Here is an 18582-nt window from a genome sequence, read left to right on the forward strand (position 1 = left end):
AGAACAAAGAAAAACAAAGACTTTACTGATTATTAAAGAAAGTTCTTTGCCAAAGATGATTTAATTTTATTTTTGGCCATAGTTTTCAAACTATTTTTTACTGCAAAGGATCTTCGTACATAATGGGCATTTTAATGGCATCAAAAAGTGTCTTCTGAAAAATCTAATGCACTTTTTTCGCGACTTTACCGACATCATTTCTACTAAAAAAGACCCTTTTGTTCCTCAGGCTTTTGTGTTATAAGAGTATAACTGTAATGAAATGTAACGGATTTCGCTGAACAATGGGGTTCCTCAGCGGCTACAAATCCATTAAAGCAAAGTCACATTTAATATTACATGCATGGACATACGCACGCAGAACAGGTGAGAAGGGAGCCACATGCGGCACYGAGTGAAAACGAATGAAACAATTAGAAGATTTGCCATTATTAATTGTCACCCGCAGCAGGTAACGGCTCTTCAGAAATGTACGAAACAATATGTGACAACAACCAAAAGCAGCGTAACATTTTAGTACTTATTAAACAGTACAGTTTTATTCGAGAGAGYACAGTTCAGAGAAATACACGTTTAAAGAACAATATTCTTCATATACATCTACACAAATACATGAGTATACCTGAAATCCACGCTGACATATTAAGAACTCCAGTGCGCATAATAATTTATTGATTTAGAAGGAAGAAAACCGGCTGCACTTATCTGCCAAACTAACGGATTTTACGGTTCTTTTGTACATTTCGGCGCCAGAGTTCTTATTCGGACTATGTTGAGTTGATTTTTTACCTGCTCCGTCTTAGCTCACCGATTAATTTCAGCACTATCTGTGCGCCTTTTTGACTTATTGCTCACTTTCCTCTCAAACGACGGATCATCGTGCATATTCGTTAGTCATTTGCATTTTGGTAGTTTGTCAGAATCTCATCATTGCGGTGCGTGGTTGTAGTTTCTATTTTTCTCCTCATCCATGTGTTCTTGATTGCGAGGAGATTTGCCTTAATATAAATTAGTAAAAAATGCAGTTTGAGTAAATGAATTAGAACGAATTTCATACTTGTAGCAATCGGCCTGCCTTTTTGTTGGACTCCAATAACCAGCAGCTAGTGCCTTGTGTTGGTGTCGTGGTTGCACTTAGTGCAGAGGAGGCTTCGTGGCCCAGCAACAACATGTTACCTTAATTACATGCACAGCCTCTGAGTTGGTCTGCGGCTTCCATGGGAATCAGGGCCAACCGGCCATGCAGGCTGTATGATCTTTCCGATCGTCAGTGAACAAATGGGCGTTAGCGCAGCCTCAACCATGTCGCCGATACAGACGCAGAAGCCGAGCAAGCGGCAGCTTGGGAATGGCCACATGCACAATCAGGCCAGGCGCTGCGCGCAACCAACTGCCGCGGATGCGATCTTCCCAGAGTAATGGCCGCAGCAGCTGCCATAATATTGCAATATGAAATGGTGAATTATGAAAATCGTTCAGCACTGAACTGTGTTGGGCCAAGCGAAAAGCGCAAAGCGAAGAAGCAGCACCAGAAACGCAAAGTAAGCCAAGAATCATGAGACCACATAATGCATGCAACTGCTGCTGCTGCCGATTTTCTTATTTTATTAAGTGGAGATGATCAATTTAAATATTTCCTTCGCTGGTGCCTACACGAACGCGTCGCCCCTGACCTTGCTGCCATGCTTGCTTGGCTTCTTCAATCGGCCGCCTGCGCATCCATCTCGTGGTCCGGGTCAATGGAGTGTTCCCAACCGATGTATGGAAGCAATACTTACGTGGTCAGTGGCAATTGAGCGCAAAATATGGTCGGACATGCTTGTTGTTGCTTTTGTTATTATTATATTATTATTGTTGTTGTAGCTGCTGCTGCTGCTGCTGGTGCTGGTGCGGCTATTGCTGTTGTTTTAGTAAACGCCCTGACGTTACGCCCGCTCGTACTGCCGCACTATTGAATCACCTACCACAACAAAGATCGCTAAGCGAAAACATTTTAGCGAACCTCATGAAAACAACAACAACAATACGGCARYAACGGCTGGTCGCACGCAGAAAGTGTTGCATGCGCTTTCGACAAATACCGGCATATTTCTACGAGATTGTGTGTGTGAGTGGGTTTGGGCTTGCGCGCGCGCACTCCTGCCCGCGATTATCTAAATTGCATACGAAATTATTTTAATTAAAAATCTAATTTAGCATTTTGTTTTTGGGCCGGTGGATGATGTTTAACATATTAGAGCCAAGCGAGCCGCACAATGTRCGGGTATTACAGCAGGGCTCGCAYAGCGGCCAAGTTATCCAATGCATGGCCGTGAAGCCAAATATGTCCATATATGCACGAATAACTCCTTGCGCATATATACAAAGACACATACATGCACACATGTAGCAAATGTGAACATTATGCATATAAGTATGAGCACTCGGCGAATGCCAGCATATCAGCATAAGGAGACGTGTACACAAGCGCATACTCAGATATATATACAAATATAACAAGTGTATTACAAAGTCCCACCCATGGGAAAGTTTGTGCAACTTCACATCAGAGTATTAACGCTTTTGCATTTGAATCCAACTATGGGCAGATCCAACTTAAGCCAAACGAAGCGACAGCCACAGGACACACATATACACGCATCACGTTGAGTAATATGGCAACCCTTGGCATTTTCTTGGCCTTATTCAAATGATGTCTGAAATATTCGGCTTTGTCTCGGTCGCCAAAACACATTCCTGTAATTGTTTCGATGTCTCTAAAACAATACCTTTTGTAGCTCTTAGAAGCAAGCATAGAGAGTAGCAAAATAGTAGGTTTGGGCACTAAAACATTAAGTTTATATAATGTCTTCAATAAAAACGGAAAAGTTGCATAAAAATAGATGAAGCATAATTACGATTTTTTTTTCATTCTCCCTCCGGTTGGACGCACTCACTGGATGAGTGCGCCACTCTCACGGACACATACGCAAACACTGACACATATGTTGCATGTAATTAAAATTTCGCGTCGAAGTGGTGTGAAAATACGTCATGTGGTCAGTTCTATTGATCATTTGTCGATCGACGACGAGCATAAGCGGCTCTTGCCTTCAGCTCCAATTGATCTCAGGTCTTCCGCTCCGCTACAAATGAGTATGCGTGCAAGTGATTAATGGTCGTTGATTTGAGGCTCTTCACAACATGTACTCGAACAAGTATGCGTTCTTTCGAAAAATTCAGTTTTCCGGTTCATCCTTTGAACATTTCCAAATGCATACAGGTATGTGAGAATTTACATATGTACTCGTGTAAACACGTAAGCATACTTATGTATGTACAAAGCTACGATTATGTATGAGCGCATCAACTGACACGGCATTAGGGTAGTGTAAGATTGCCAAATTGCCTACGCGTATTCACACTTCTGGGATCAATTACAATATCCTGCCAGTATGTGAATATGCATGTATGTACGTATCGAGAAGTATTATTTTCTTAATTTGTTGTAATGTACAGTATATGTAGACTGAAATACCCATTCATGTAATTAAGTACGTAGATATGTACGTTCATTGGTAAACACTGTGCTTTCACAATTAAATATGTCTATGTATATGTGCTTAGTAATATCCACACGGGTTCTTCTGTCAAAGAGGTATRCAACTATTTTTAACTTTTAGAGAAAAACTTCCTCTGTATTAGCGAGTTGAAATGGTACCTCAATTTACAATATGTGAAGAAAATGTGCTTCTTGATTATTCCAAAATAATAAAAATATTTTCAGTTATACGAGCAGGTTTTTAGTAAAATAATCGATGGCAGTGGATWAACAATCTGTGAACCTTTAAACATTTGTCGGAAATTTTCGAACGTCCAAGTTCAACAGACACTTAAAAAATCTAGACATACAGGGTTAGTCCGGAAAGTAATAAGACTGAGTCGATTTGAAAAAAATTTATTGCACCAATCGTCACGATGCTTTAAAAGCTTTCAAAGTATGCTCCTTCTGCGTCRATTTCCGATTTCCAAGCATTGAAGGAGTCACGGAGGGCATTCTCCGGAATGGCCTTGATGGTGCATGCTACTTGGTTCCCGTCTGTCGTCTCAAATGCTTGTCTTTGGCCTTTTCAGGCAAGAAAACAGAAAAAGTAGGGACGGGCCACATCTGGGCTGAAGCCTTGGGTGTGAGCCTGGTTGTGAGCACTTTTGGGACCATCTTTGCGCACACCTTGCAGATGTTCAAGTGCTCCGTAATAATGTCATGAACCACAAATTTTGATAAATTTAACATCTGGACAATTGGACGACGGTCTGTGTTCCAAACTTTGCGCACACGAGTCACRTTGTCGGTGTCCCCAGCACTGTCTTCATTAGCGACCTCTTCCCGGCCCTCCCAAAAGGGCTACCGAAACTCACCACATCTTGCTACAGAAACATCTGGGTAAGCCTGCTTGATCATATCATWATCGCGTACCTCTGCTCTAACGAACGCTGYATTTTCATCTTGGACCAYTCACAGAAACACATCGTGCGAAAATGTTTGTTCTGASTCTTCAGGTGCTCGTTCGTTAACTAGAAACGCCCTCTACCGAAMCCAGTCGGTGCACGCACGCTCCGAAGTACAGTCGCGGCGGCAGAAAATCAGCCCTATTACTTTCCGGACAAACCCTATGTGTRTATTGGAACCAGCTAACTCTCTTTACAATTTTTTATAAGAAAAAAATAAAAGTGGTTAACTTCGGGCGGCAGCGTAGTTTATATGTATATCGGTGCTTCCATATGAGGAGCTTCAAAGGGAAAAAAGAACTTGTGTAAAAGTTCAGATCTATATTTCGAAATCTGAAGAATTAGTTGGTTATATCAGACGGTCAGACAAACAGATGACACTCAGCTTGACATGCTGATTGTTTGCTAGTTTTTATGTACATATGTACATATACTATGTATACTTTATGCCGTTTTTAGATATTTCATGGCAACCTTAATATACCTTGTTCAGGCATAAATATAATTAGACGGAATTAATTATATTATTACGCACTATATACTTGCGTCGATATGCGTCGAACCTCATATTTGGCAACTCAAATGAACCATTATTTTACATACAGGCATATCATAGTTACATATTATGTATCTACCTTCGTACGAATACATTTTCCTATTTACATAAATACATTGAAGTATGGGAATGCAAGARCTTAACATAACTGATAATTACCACAGTGAGTAAATGGATAAATAAAGGTTTGTGGGACTGAAATAATAATGAAAACCTCAAAGAGTGCCTTAATCGAATGCGGCAGCAAATTAGGATCTAATTTCTCAAAACCAAAAGCAACAATAAAACCCGGGTTCGCCTTTAGATATRGATATGGATGAACGAAGATGGCAATGGGTAAGGGGCAATGGAAAAAGATAAATGATTTCAAGACAGCTCAGGTGCAGTGGCAGCAGCAGCGGATTTTGATTGACGTTTCACTGCAACTGTAAATGCATTCTAAATGAGCAGAGCGGAAGATTTGTATTCGYGCACAAAAGAAGTTCAATGCATCTGCATAGAAGATCGATGCGAGACATTCAAATTTGGCAGCGCAGCTCATGCTGAGGCACAACGCTTGCTGGCTGGCCGCCGATCCATTAGCAGACAATGCGAGCATTCACTGAGGCAGAGAGATTGGCGGTGGCAGAAGCAGCGCAGCAGCAGCGGCCTCGAAGACAAATGAGTTCGTATTGACAGTGACAGGATGATGGGGCAGACGGACTCGCGAATAGAACGAACGAGTGAACGCGCGGTACCGGTGCCAGTGCACTTGTGCCGACAGCTTTAGTCACCAAGTTTCTCTGGTGCTGCTWGTGTGCGTTTTCTCACATTAACCCCTAAAGATGGAGCGGTTACGTCTGCGCCTGCGCCATTACGCCGCGGTACCGCTGATGATGTTGTTGTGTTGCGGTCGTTGCATTTCTTTAATTTTTGAAGATAATTAAGCGGAACAATGCACTGCATTCACAGATATTTCTGGTCCACTTGAATGCACCAGCTCACACACTGACACACACATCATTGCTGCCTTGGATGCGCGCATGTGCATATCGAGATTTTCTTATTGTGTTTTGATTGCACTTCGGCTACCTTACGACGCTGCTTCAATTAGTTGCCTGCATATCGCCTGCAATTATAATAATTGCTTTTCTTTTATCTTCTCTCGACTGCGGTAAATAAATAAAAAATGATGCGAAGGGCCTATACACCATCACACACATATACATACACGCATACATATGCTCTTGCATGGAGACATTCGTACTCTTTTCGTGCATTCGCCACCTGTGCACGTATTGAGGACTGTGAATGAGATGTAATTTGCAYTTTGAGAGACAAATCGGCRTGTTTACACACACATRCAAACACAATAGCATGTACATGCACRTATACATATACATACATACAAGTATTTACAAAATTGATTTTTCCAATTAGACGCTGTTGGCACATTTTCGGATGGCGATTTGGATTTTAATTAAAAAGTGCGCTCTTTCTACTCTCCACATAGTTGTTGCATGAGARATCAGCAAATAACATTAAGTTTAGCTATGCCGCTTCGGCAGGTTCAAAATGCTCATTTGAATTCGATTGTATATTTTGCATTACTTTTATTTATATGCTTAATATTTAGCTCATACATACACACAGTAGAGCATGGAAGCCCATTTGTCAGCCAATTGGGCTTTTAGTCTCGTGTGTGCATGAATCTCTTTTGTTCAGAGATATCAGCATTGGATTTTTCGAAATGAYTTTAATTTCCGGTGGCGTGCTACGCGTAATGTGGTCAGCGTACGGTATATGTGAGTGCGCAGCAGCTTCTTTCTGATTTTTGTCCATTTTCTATCTGCCTCTTAGTACGTATGTATACGTAGGTTCCCTTTTATATTTCGGCAGTTGGCAACTCCAGTATCGTAATGAGGAAAATCGCAACTTTATCGTAAAKTTTGACATTGCTAGAGAAATGTTAAACAAATACCATAACGGTGCTACGAAATGCGTCTATTGAATAGTGAAATATGACGAATCGTGGATTTACACGAATGAGCCCTAAAGTAAAGAGCACTCGATTGTATGGTTATTTCAAAAAGAGCCGAATCAAACAAAGCTGTTTCCGCCCGAAACACTTAAAATTAAGTAGCTGCCGGTTCACTTATCACCACGGCAATGCGACCTTCATCGACTCAAACAACTGCATTTTTGACCACTCAAAACTTCGATTTTATGAACCATCCTGCGTAYAGTCCTGACTTAGCACCGAACGACTTCTTCTTATTCCCGTGCGAAAAAGATAAACCAAAAGGTCAATGCTTTTCGATATGTTTTATATATGTATGTATGTATGTATCTCAAACAGAGTGACAAAATTAATTCGACATTTGGTTCAAACGTATTCAAAAGTTTACAGATCTAAATGTAGAATATTTCGAAAAACAACAAAACGATTTTCAATAAYTAATATTTGTTTTTATACTCTAATCCCGAAATATAAATGGYAACCCACGTATATGCATTTGTAGTTGTGTGRTTTTCCTCTTCGGTTTTAGCTCACCTGTTGGATAGCTTACATTAAATTCCATAATTATACATAACCCTCAAAAATTTCCTATTACCGCAGCAAATCTTCGGAACATCAAAACGGCGCTGGCTTGCATGTGACCCAAACATTTCCGCTTCCCAAGTAGATCATTTATTTACATACGCAAATGTAGAGCAGTCGCACATGCAAAACATATAAAAATACAAAAGCGGTTAGGCAAAGCTAATGTTTTACAGTTAAAGACGCCTACCACTTCCACCTTACCTCTCAACCAAAATATTGCACAAGTCCACCACTTTCCGTACTTAAGCTGTGCTGATACCAGTCGCCAATGAGATGCCGAGTTGCACTAAATAATCATTAACAAAACGAACTATTTGAAGTTGGCGCCTAGCCTCTATTACCGTAATGGCATTAAAGCATTCCCTCGGTTATAGGTATTCCATATAGGTATGTAGTATATGGCAAGCTGTAATCATCTCGAAATAGCTAGAAATCCCGCTTTCGAACTCCATCTGATCGTTTAGTCATCARTTTAAAAACGCCCAAAGAAGTGAGACCAGCTGACAGAAAACTTTTGCCCCAAATGACATTTACACACAGATTTCTTTAACTAAACTGTCACAGTTTGGGGTTGCGCCCATGCGTATGTACTTATGTACGGGTGTATGTGTTTAGGTATGACCGATTTCTATTTGAACGCCTAAATTGCCAAAAGTAAGTGTTAAAGTGAAAAACGAGGTATTTACAAACTGTTAACAACTTTTCGCAGCAACAGATTGTACAACCCGACCACACGTCGTACACTCGTCCAGTCCCCCGCACGTATGTAGGTGTGTGTGTACGGCTATGTGGGTCTATTTGCACGCACTCATAAACAACTTAACCCTTTTGCCTGCTTATGTCTATTTGAAATGAAAAAGTGACCAACTCCTACTTCCGCTCACGCATCGCAACCCTGCACCCAAGGAACAGTACTTATGAGATTTTCAATTTTTTATGCGTTTAAAGGATTCCCATTTCACTTGCCGTCTGCTGTGCAACAAACTCGGTGAAACATCAGTGACCTGCTTCCTCGAGACTAAGCTCTAAGTCAGTGATTTCCCCAAATTGAATGCCGGCACACTTGATACCAGCGTCGCGATAAAGACGCGCCCGGACGGCCGATGGAGATTCTGCACAGTGCCCTGGAGTATTATTCACGGCTTGTGTGGGTGCTGCGGGTAGTGTCAACAAAAGCTTAATTTTGTTGTTGCTGGACACCAATAAACCCGCCTCACTTCATCTAGTATATATTWTCSCATGTGTATATRTGTGTGTGTGTGAATGTGTTTACAAAACGAACGGAGCAGAAGGAGTTAATGTCGCAAGTACATTGGCAACATTTATGAAGATTGAAAGGGTTGCCGAAYGCTGTGCCGACCTGAGACGTCCGTGCGGGGTCACAAATTAAAGGGGTGCATATGTTAACCCACTTGCAGTGGCGTGGTAAAAAACGAGCCGGCGCGGATGGAGCGTGCAAATGGGACTGAGCGGCAAGGATTCACGAATAACACCAAGTGACACGAGCGCTCAAGTGCTGGCTCRCAAGTCTTTAGTGGTTCATATAAATGATTTCTGGTTGTTTAACTGTCTGCTTTCGTTTCGGTATGTACATGTGATTTGTGTGCCTGTATGTGTGGATGTCGTTATCAAACATTTATTTAAGASAAGTGTGTTCCTGAAGGGCAACGGTTGGATGGGCCAATTGATGAAACATCTTGTTTTCTCTCGATTATTGAATTTTGAACGCCCCTTTATTATGATCAATTTTTTGTTGCTTTAACCTTCATTCGTGTTGTACGAACACAACGAACACAACCACACATTAATGCTCCGAGCATATGTTTGCTGCTATTATTGTTGTCACAGCTTATATTTTGAAGGTGTTGAAAGTAAGTGGCGGCGGGTTTTTGTGAAGAGACACTTSCCACCATATTGCCCGCTTTGAATACCTCACGCAATGCCCCCTCCTACTGGGGTAGTTCAAAGTTAGATGGGCTCATGGAAAATTGAAATTCAAACTTAAACGATTCAGCATTAGTGAGCTCTATGAACCGTGGCAAGTCGTATCACGGCAGGCAGGACATTTATTAATTGGCCAGAAGTTTGGTTCCTTGCTTCTAAAAGGCAATCGGACCTTCATATTAAAACATCCCATTGCAAGCATACAGAAGAAGCATTTCAGAAAAATAGAGCTTTAAATGATTATAGGGATTCCATCAACCCAAGATGCCTCCCAAGATCTCTATCCATTTCCAGTGCCCATACGCTGCATCTTTAGAAGGAGTGATAGATTTTTACTGATAATTGTTTAGTACTGATAATTTGTTCYATAATTTTTTTTTCGTGAATATTGATGTCATTGAAACCTTCTGACGGTACCGGGCGAGTCTTTCGTTGCTTTACTTTAGCTATAGAAATACATAATTAGCCAGTTAAATGGCGTTAGACGCACAGGGTGTACTGTGGTGTTTCCGATTTTCAGAAATATGGAGAAAGCACCAAATTTAAACGKTAACGCCACTATTCTACTAGRTTAAGTTAATATCCATTCGAATTTCGAAGCCGCAATAAGGTACCAAATTTGATACCAAAATATGTTCCGTATTAACTAAAATGGATTAACCCAGAACCTTTACTACCTACATATATTGAAGCTGCACCTACACACATCCATACATACGTATATTATGACATTTAAATCATCCGAGAACATTACAATACATACCTTTCTTGACCGGAGCAGCTGGAACTGTGTGCACCGTCTGTCCGTTATCATTTGTTCGCTCTTCATCTCCGTGCGCAACCTCGTCTTCGTTTTGCATGTATTGCGTTTGAGGGAATTCCTGTTTGACGTGAATTTGCGGATAATGCGGCGATGGTKCTGTCGTCACTCCATCAGCGCTAATTGATGATTCATTCTCTTGGTGGCGAGTGGGCGAATAACACCCATGCCAGCAAGCTGTTGCCGACGTTAGAGCTGTTGGGGCAGCGGGGGAGACTTGCTTATCGCTGACGTGCCACAGAGGGGAACGGGTGCCTGAAGCGTAACAATTAACCTTGTCTCTGTCGTCGTGGCCGTCGTCGTCGCAGTAGTTAGCTTGCTGGCTATTGCCATTCAAATGTCGGCGATGGTGTCGATTTGATGAAGTATCGGACACGCCGTCATAACGGCCACCAAGCACACTGCCATTGATGTTGTCTACGTCGACTGTATTCGTTCCGTCGGGCTTGCTGCTGCTGGCGRTGGCAATTTCATTTACTACATAATTGCTGCTAACAACGCCAACTGTTGAGTGATGATGTGGCGAGGTAACGCTACCTCTCTCGTCTGTAATTTGGCTATTAACACCTGTAGTGGCTGCTGTTCTTATCGACGCACTCGATGGAGCCATTGCCGTAAGCATTGTGCCGGCTAATGCGGCGTTTACTGTGGCCGTTGTTGTCAATGCTGTTGTTGCTATTGCTGTTGATGTCAGTACATTTGAGGCTATGACTGTATTTGATTGCTGTTTGATAGTCATGAATTGACTGGGCGCACTCGGCCTGGTTGTCGCAGCCACAGTTGGAGTAGTTCGAGTTGGCGACTTTGTCACCTCCGCCTCGGACATTGCGGCGGCAGCGTCGGCCACTGTCATTAGAGACAGAGAACGTTCTGGTTCGGGCATTGCCAAAAGCAGTGGCATTCGGACTGCGCGGCGTGTGACGCTGCGTTGTATAAATGTTGCCCGAGCCGTCGGCAACGAGAGTGTGGATCCAAACAAAGCGTGAAAATTGAAGACGGAGTGTTCAACGGAGGGGCAGCAATTCGTCAGCGAAGGCTTTATTATGATTTATGGGTTTCGCGTTTAGCTTGCATCTGGCTGTTGTTGCCACGTCTCTGGAATGCGTAACCGCTTAGCCGCTCAGTCGCTTAGTTGTTTAGTTACTTGCGTGCGATTTGGCTCATTATAACCGTTTCGAAATGTTGTTGTACAGATGCGCTTTTAGATTATGATGTTGACCCATGCACCTTTGGTGATTTGTTTCCGAGCTATTATTGTTTTCTTGCTGTTGTTAGTTGTTACCTTCAATGTGCTACGCATTTGCTCGGCTGGAAGACAAGAGGGGAACAATACGAGTACAAGTAAGAGTAAAATTCACCAAACAACGAATAGTGATAATTTTCTTTTCGATTTTAACGAGCTGATGAAAGTTTAATTTGCTAAGTGGACTGCCTTTGTAACGCACAGAGATGCAAAGGCCACTGAACAGGTGAATTTCCCAATTTATCTCGCCCTTCCAAGATAATCGCATTTGTAATTGGTGTTAAACTGTTGACTGGAGCATTTTTACGAATCATCAAGTGCTACTTAATCTGCAGCCTTTGTCATGGACAGACGAAATAAGCCGAAGCTGATGCCCACAATGTGATTAGACTACTAAATTATCTGCGTCTACATTCGCGGATTACCTGAAACCTACAAGCGATTTAGGAACTTAAGTCGAGTGGATTTGAAATTTTCATAATTACGAGATGTTGCTTGCTGATTACGGGAATCGCTCCGACGTCGCGCGGTAATCATGTAAGTAATTTAACGTACGTGCCTACAAATATACATATATGTATATATGGATATGGAGTTATAATATATTGTTTGTTCGCGATGAACTCCTAAACTACTGAACCGATTTTAGTAAAATGTAGCACAGTGTGTCCAGTTTGAACTAACTTAGACGCTAAGTTAGTAAAAACAATTCATAAATGAAAAATATAGTAAAATCTCTATTTAATGGACGCTCTATTCAGCAGACATCTCCATTAACTGAACAGAAAGGCTGGTAACCAGACATTGAGAAGCAGCCCTAAATTCTTTTTTTTTTCAATGAAATTTATTTCTATGAACATATTCAAATTAAATCTCAACTACAAGCCTGTGGATTCCTATACCGAGAAAAGCGCTTTCGCCTTTATTCGTAAATAAAATTTTCACTGTATTGAATATTTTATTATATAAATAATAGTATATTTCAAATAGTTTAATAAGCTCAAACTGGTTCGTTTCTCACACATAAAAACGACTTTACTTGGATTATATTCTGTTTCCTTTTCAAAATCGTCTCACRAAAACCCTTACTAGTTCACATTCATTGAGCTTTAGCATAAAATTTACTCAAAGTTCTCTGAATACTTGAGGCAACTAAATTTTAAAAAATAAATTTCAAAAACTTTAACTCCTTAAAACTCATTACCGAAAGTAGAAAATTCTGAACATATTTTTAAAACAAAACTACTCCTCAGGTGTTTGCAAACATGTTCGTGTGGTCGCAACACTTGAACTCCACTCCACTCCTCTCCCAGGGATAGTGTGCACCGCCCAGCCACACATCGGCCTCAAGCATTTGAATTTGTTTCCGAGAACAAACGCAAATTAAGACGCTGATAGCAGTTGTTTTCCCGCTTTGTTTGCATTTGTAATGCATGCAAAACACATTAAAGTGCGAGCGATAGACCGGCGATGGCACAGAAAATGATAACTTCGTACATTTCGATGTTATCACTTGGATACYGATGTTGTTTGCATGTCAAAAGCAATTGCCGCCCATTAAGACGAGCACACGAGAAGCGTTTGTACTTTTACCGACGCTAACGGTACATACACGCACACACGCACACACGCAYACACGCCTTTAACTACATATTATATACAGTGTGGTAACGAAGAGCATAAATTGTGTACAGCATTTGGCCTTTAGTTTTGAAATTGGAAAAATTAGAAATGTAACCGACACACTGCACTGTTTCAGCTGCCAGGAGGATGTTTCTATTTCGCAATCGAACTACATAAAAACAACTCCCTTTCAAATCCCTTTCAAAATCGTATTATTCAATTCAATTTCCCTTTCAAAATCGTCTCACCAAAACGCTTACCGGTTCACATCCCTTGAGCTTTAGTATTTAAGTTTCTCAACGTTCTCTGAATACTTTAGACAACTAAATTTTAAAAAATAAATTCAAAAATTTGCATTCTTAAAACTCAACAGATTGCCACAAGTTTTAAGCTTTCGTTTCAATAAATATTCACTGCGTTTTAAGCAAGTTTCCATTATTCTGTTTACTCAGTAATACTTATGTAAAATGATATAAACTCACGTTTGCTAACTGTGTCCAACTCCGACGGTTATGATTTCCTCACGCGCTTGCCGATATTATTCACATTACAAATSAGTATTTTAACAAATTTCTTTGCTAACTCAAAGTTGGAAACAAACTTTGAAACACAACTCGTCTCAAGTAGATATGCAAATAGCTGTTTTGTCGATGCTTGGCGTTTATGAACGAGTGGACAGGGAAGCGAGCACAAATTACACACATACGCCCTGTAGCACTCGGAAATTTCAATAACGATGCACGGAAGATCACTGGTGTCGCCTTAGCGAGACTGCCGTCGGCAAAGTAATTCACTCTAATGGTCTTATACTCATGCACACACACACACACACTTGCACTTAGAGCGAAGATTTGCCCCTTTAATCGAATTGTGGTAGCCAGTCAGAGGCGCTTCCGAGATTCCACCGTCTCCAACACATACACTATTTATGAGTGCATGGGGCATATTGTAAATTGTCGTTTTGTAACGCAACGATGAAACACTGCCGCGTAGCGTTGCCTTACTGCCAATTTAATGGCCCGATTTTCACTCAAAAACAATTGCGAACTAATTGTATGTTACAATTCTTGAGCGACGCGCGAAAACACACAATTCTCATTGCGGCCACATGCCACACGAATGCATGTGTGTACGTATAGGAATGCTGGTATCTCGGTAATCCTTGCCGCCTTATCCCTACAACCGTCAAGTATTCGTTAGCTAGTTTCTTTCTTGTTCTGCTTGTTCTTTTCGCGTTTGCGGCTTCAAGTCGGTGCGCGGCAAGTCGTTCAATCTAGCGGTTGCGGCTTTTTCAAATGAATCAAAGTGCGTTTCGCGCTCATTTCGCGCTCATCAATTCAGAATCGCCTAAGAAATTGCATGTGACATCGGGCTTTTTGATTGACTTCCGACACTCGACTGACCGGCCAACAAGGCAGGCAGCAAAAAACGCGCCGGCCGCGTCCACAGCCGTCTGCCAAAGTCGCAGTGCACAACAACATGTACAACAAAAATACAATTGCAGCAATGAAAAAGCCAACGCTGGCCCACAATAGCCGGCTGAGTGCTAAAAAAAGTGAGGCAGCCGTACAATTCGCCGCATAAATCGGTGGACATGAGCGAGCGCCGAGCATCCAAGCGATGGGAGGATTTCGTTCATGTTTTTCTTTCAACCATTCTTTAATGCAGCTTGTGGGGCTACTACATTTTTTTTTTTTTTTTGTTTTCAGTTTTCAAACATTTAGTAAATTTCTTTTGCTCTTATTTTTTATTGTGGGAAGCAATTTGTTGACGGAGGGAGAGGCGACATTGTTATGGGGGAAAAAATGCTGGGAGAGGATCGCTTTGAGAAGGACAAGTTATGTGGCGGCAGCACAATACTTTTAATGGCCCTGTTSTTAGTGAGACAACAACAGCAAAATCGCCATGATATTGACAGAGTTCGAGAATTTAATGAAAGTGACAGCAAAACACTAAAAAATTTCAATTGCGAAAACATGTAAGTGCTCCTTCACACACACGTGTGCAACGATATGTGCTGGCGCACGCACACGCATACGTTCATATACAAAATATAGAGGGGTGGATGTGTGTACATATGTACTTAGAGCAGGCAATCTAATAAATTTGGAAAGCAATATCGAGTGCTGATCCGATTTACACAAACCCGAAGGAAGAGCAATCTTCTGGGTCGACAAAATCCCGAGCATCATAAAACTGTCTTCTGTCTAAATATATAACATTAGGTCCTGAAAAGTGTAAATGTTTCATTAAAATCACAGTTCGACACTATCAGGACTTGGCAGATGTTTTTGTGGAATATTCATATACACTCATTTACCATAACCGCAGGGATAAATATGTAATTTGAATGGACTCGTATGAAACCATTAAATAAGATTCAGTTGAAAGCGGTTGTAAAATTTTCAAACCTTTCAACCGCCACAAGCTTTACACCTCGAAGTTTGGTGGTTATCGAGCAATGTTATTCAATAGCTTGGTGATACTATTGAATCCAACCTGCTCAAAGATTTCAAATATGTAATCATACACAGTTTTCACTAGCCAGTTCCACCAATCCCTTCCGCGTTTTTTGTTTATCTCACCCATTCAAGAAATGCAAAGCGACTTTATCAATAGGACCCATTTATCCTAAATTGAATGCAACTGCAATCACAACCACAGAATAAACCAACCCCTGGCCCMAACCCTCCGACTCGGCTTAATTTGGGTATCAAGTATTATGCGCACTTTTTCCGGCAAATTATGCCATCGATGTTGTTTAATATGTATTTATAAAGCCGTTAACAATTCTAATGAACCGTACCATATCGAAACGAAWCGGTGGAAAACAAACTAAATGTATGCAACTCAAAATGCGACTGCAGGGCTGCAAAAAGCATAGCCGATGCACACGGCAGGCGGCGGTGATGCCAAATTCCAAACGGCCAATGGCAATAAAAACTTAACAACAACAACAAAAAGAACGACAAAGTATGAAACATCAAAAAAAGWAAACTATCTAAAATCTGCACATATGCACAGATGACGCCAGTAAATAGTAATAAGAAGTAGAGAGCTCATCTCACGAAACTACGTTCCACACAAATCGAGAGCGCCTCGTGCAAAAAACGCTCTCCCATCAGCCACACAAGAACACTGCCAACGCCAAATTATTCAAAATGGTTTACGCGCTCAACAAACTGGGGAAATGCAGCGAACGGTGCGGCATSAAAAGCACCAAAAACGATAGCGGGCAGCACCCTTCACCCTCCAAACGGGAGAGCACACAATAGCGGAGCTGACGCTTTCAATGTTGTAAACAATGCCTCCAACTGGCCGGGCAGCCAATCAGCGCACGCTGAGCTACGCGGGAGCTCAGCAGCGTATGGCGCATGACAGTGGAGCAAAACTTCGAACATTGAATCTTGCTTTATGTCGTCGACTGCGCTAGCGACGAAACGCTGGCAGTTTGTTAAATATGCGAATTGCTTGTAAGTAAATATATAAATCGAAGAATTTGTTTGAAAATTAAATTCCAAAATCATGTTTAAAAATAAATGTGGTTTGAAGAGTACAATTAKGAATTTTACATATTCGCTTGAGACACCACCCCATCAGCCAATCGATTCGTCAATACCAGACTCGTGTGCGTCGACAGTGCTCTCAGAGTTCTCCAGCATCCCACAGTCGCATCCGCCAGCACTGCATCGTCGCCAATCTCCCTTAGCCATTCACTCTTTTCTCTCTTTTATCAAAGGGAATGCGTTTGGTATTTCCCTGCTGCATGTCCAGAGCACGTTGTTGCCATTKCTGCCACTGTTGCAGCTTTGTTCCTTGCTAATTTCTACTCATTAAAGTTGTCGTCGTCGCACTATTTAGCCCCTTCATACCGAACACTTCTGTCTCGCCCCATTCGCCACTCATTGACTAAGTTCCTTCTTAGTTTTGTTGCGCTTTGTTTCTTCACATATTCTACGCTTCTATGCTTTCGTGCTTTTGTTGTGGTCGCGGTCTGCTTCTGGCATGAAAGATGAAGCCTCTTAAAGCACGCGTACATTTCTTCGCTCGCTTCTTTCGTTTCGTGGCTGTGTCGACTGTTTTTGGTAAAATTCTTCACTTTTCCGGGTAGCTGCTRTGCGTCTTCGCCAATGCCACTATCGCTTTAATTCATTGATTACCAACATCAAATCTCGGCTGCTATTAGTTGACGCTGCTTTGTTTTTATAGCTCCCATATATACATATATACTTTCGTACGTATGAATATTTTTTTCTGTGCTTAGACTTGTATGTGTGTGTGTGGGTGCAGACAGTCCCAAATACACACATGAATAGAATACTCATACTTACATATAGACAGACGCACGTTCATATGTGGATATGTGTGCAAGTTTAATTGAACATGCAAATGAGGGTAGTTGGCGATTATTCTTTGTTTAGTCGCCGAGTGACGGAATCGCTTATTAATTGTTATTCTTGGCAAATATTTCCAATCTTTTAATTAAACAGAATCTCAGAATTTTTCAATACCTGGTTAGCAACCAGTTGTGAGTTAAGTTCTGCTAAACTTTACTTTAAGCATAAAAACGCTTAGGTGCCGTCTACTTAGCCAACATGCACATGACCATTTTCAATATTTTGGATAAAGCGGAAGCATCTAATTCTTCAAATTAGCGTGTAACGGAACATTTTAGATTGATTCCGAATTTTTGTGAGGCTCTCCAWTGCATTTTCCTTTTGCTAGATATTTGATTAAGTTTCTCCAGCAATATTTGGTTGTCGCATTGATATATATCAATGTCACATAAACCGAATGATCGTCCTGGGGTATTAATTTTTCGAAAATTGCGGTCGTCACGAGATAAAAATGTAGTTRCCTACCACCACTACGCAGGACCCAGTGTGCATTCCAGCGACATATRTATTGTTGTCCAAGGAAAAAAACTTTTCCATCAAGCATTTAGCATACATAAAAAATTATTAATAGTAAATTATTTGTTATTGTTATAGACGAGTTTAAATATTGTTATGTCCACGAAATACCACGAAGTAYTAGTCCCGCAACAGGGTAAGGTAATATCTGCACGCCATCCAGAACTATTGCAGAAATTGCAATTCTTTAAAAAAGGGAGTGKATCAGCAATATTTTCAGTCCTTTTCGATTTGCTTTGCTTTCGTCGTTTTGCGTCAAAATTAGATTTTCCAATATTTCTCTATTTAAAATTTATGAATTTGAAAGCAAGTTTACATAGCAAGRTCCAGCTGCCTGTGTACATAGCGGCTGTTGTAAGTACATAGAAATCGCTTGCACCTCCCGAAGCTTGCAACGTTGTTATGTGTTGT

At 41.2% G+C, this 18582-nt stretch overlaps 1 protein-coding gene and 1 long non-coding RNA gene across 3 annotated transcripts in view; one reads left to right on the plus strand and one right to left on the minus strand.

Annotated features, from left to right (window-relative positions):
• Positions 1-11187, minus strand: part of LOC108965780 (POU domain protein 2) — a 44005-nt gene extending 32818 nt beyond the window's left edge. The window contains exon 1 of the mRNA XM_018928382.1: positions 10336-11187. Coding sequence (XP_018783927.1) covers positions 10336-11131 — 796 coding nt within the window. The 5' untranslated portion in view covers positions 11132-11187. The remainder of the gene's footprint in view (positions 1-10335) is intronic.
• LOC108965787 overlaps positions 1-18582 on the plus strand; it is a 185499-nt gene that overhangs the window by 83865 nt on the left and 83052 nt on the right. The gene's annotated exons all lie outside the window — the stretch shown is intronic.

The sequence above is a fragment of the Bactrocera latifrons genome, unplaced genomic scaffold (genome assembly GCF_001853355.1).
Source record: "Bactrocera latifrons isolate USDA-ARS-PBARC rearing strain unplaced genomic scaffold, ASM185335v1 scaffold_149, whole genome shotgun sequence".
Lineage (NCBI taxonomy): Eukaryota > Metazoa > Arthropoda > Insecta > Diptera > Tephritidae > Bactrocera > Bactrocera latifrons.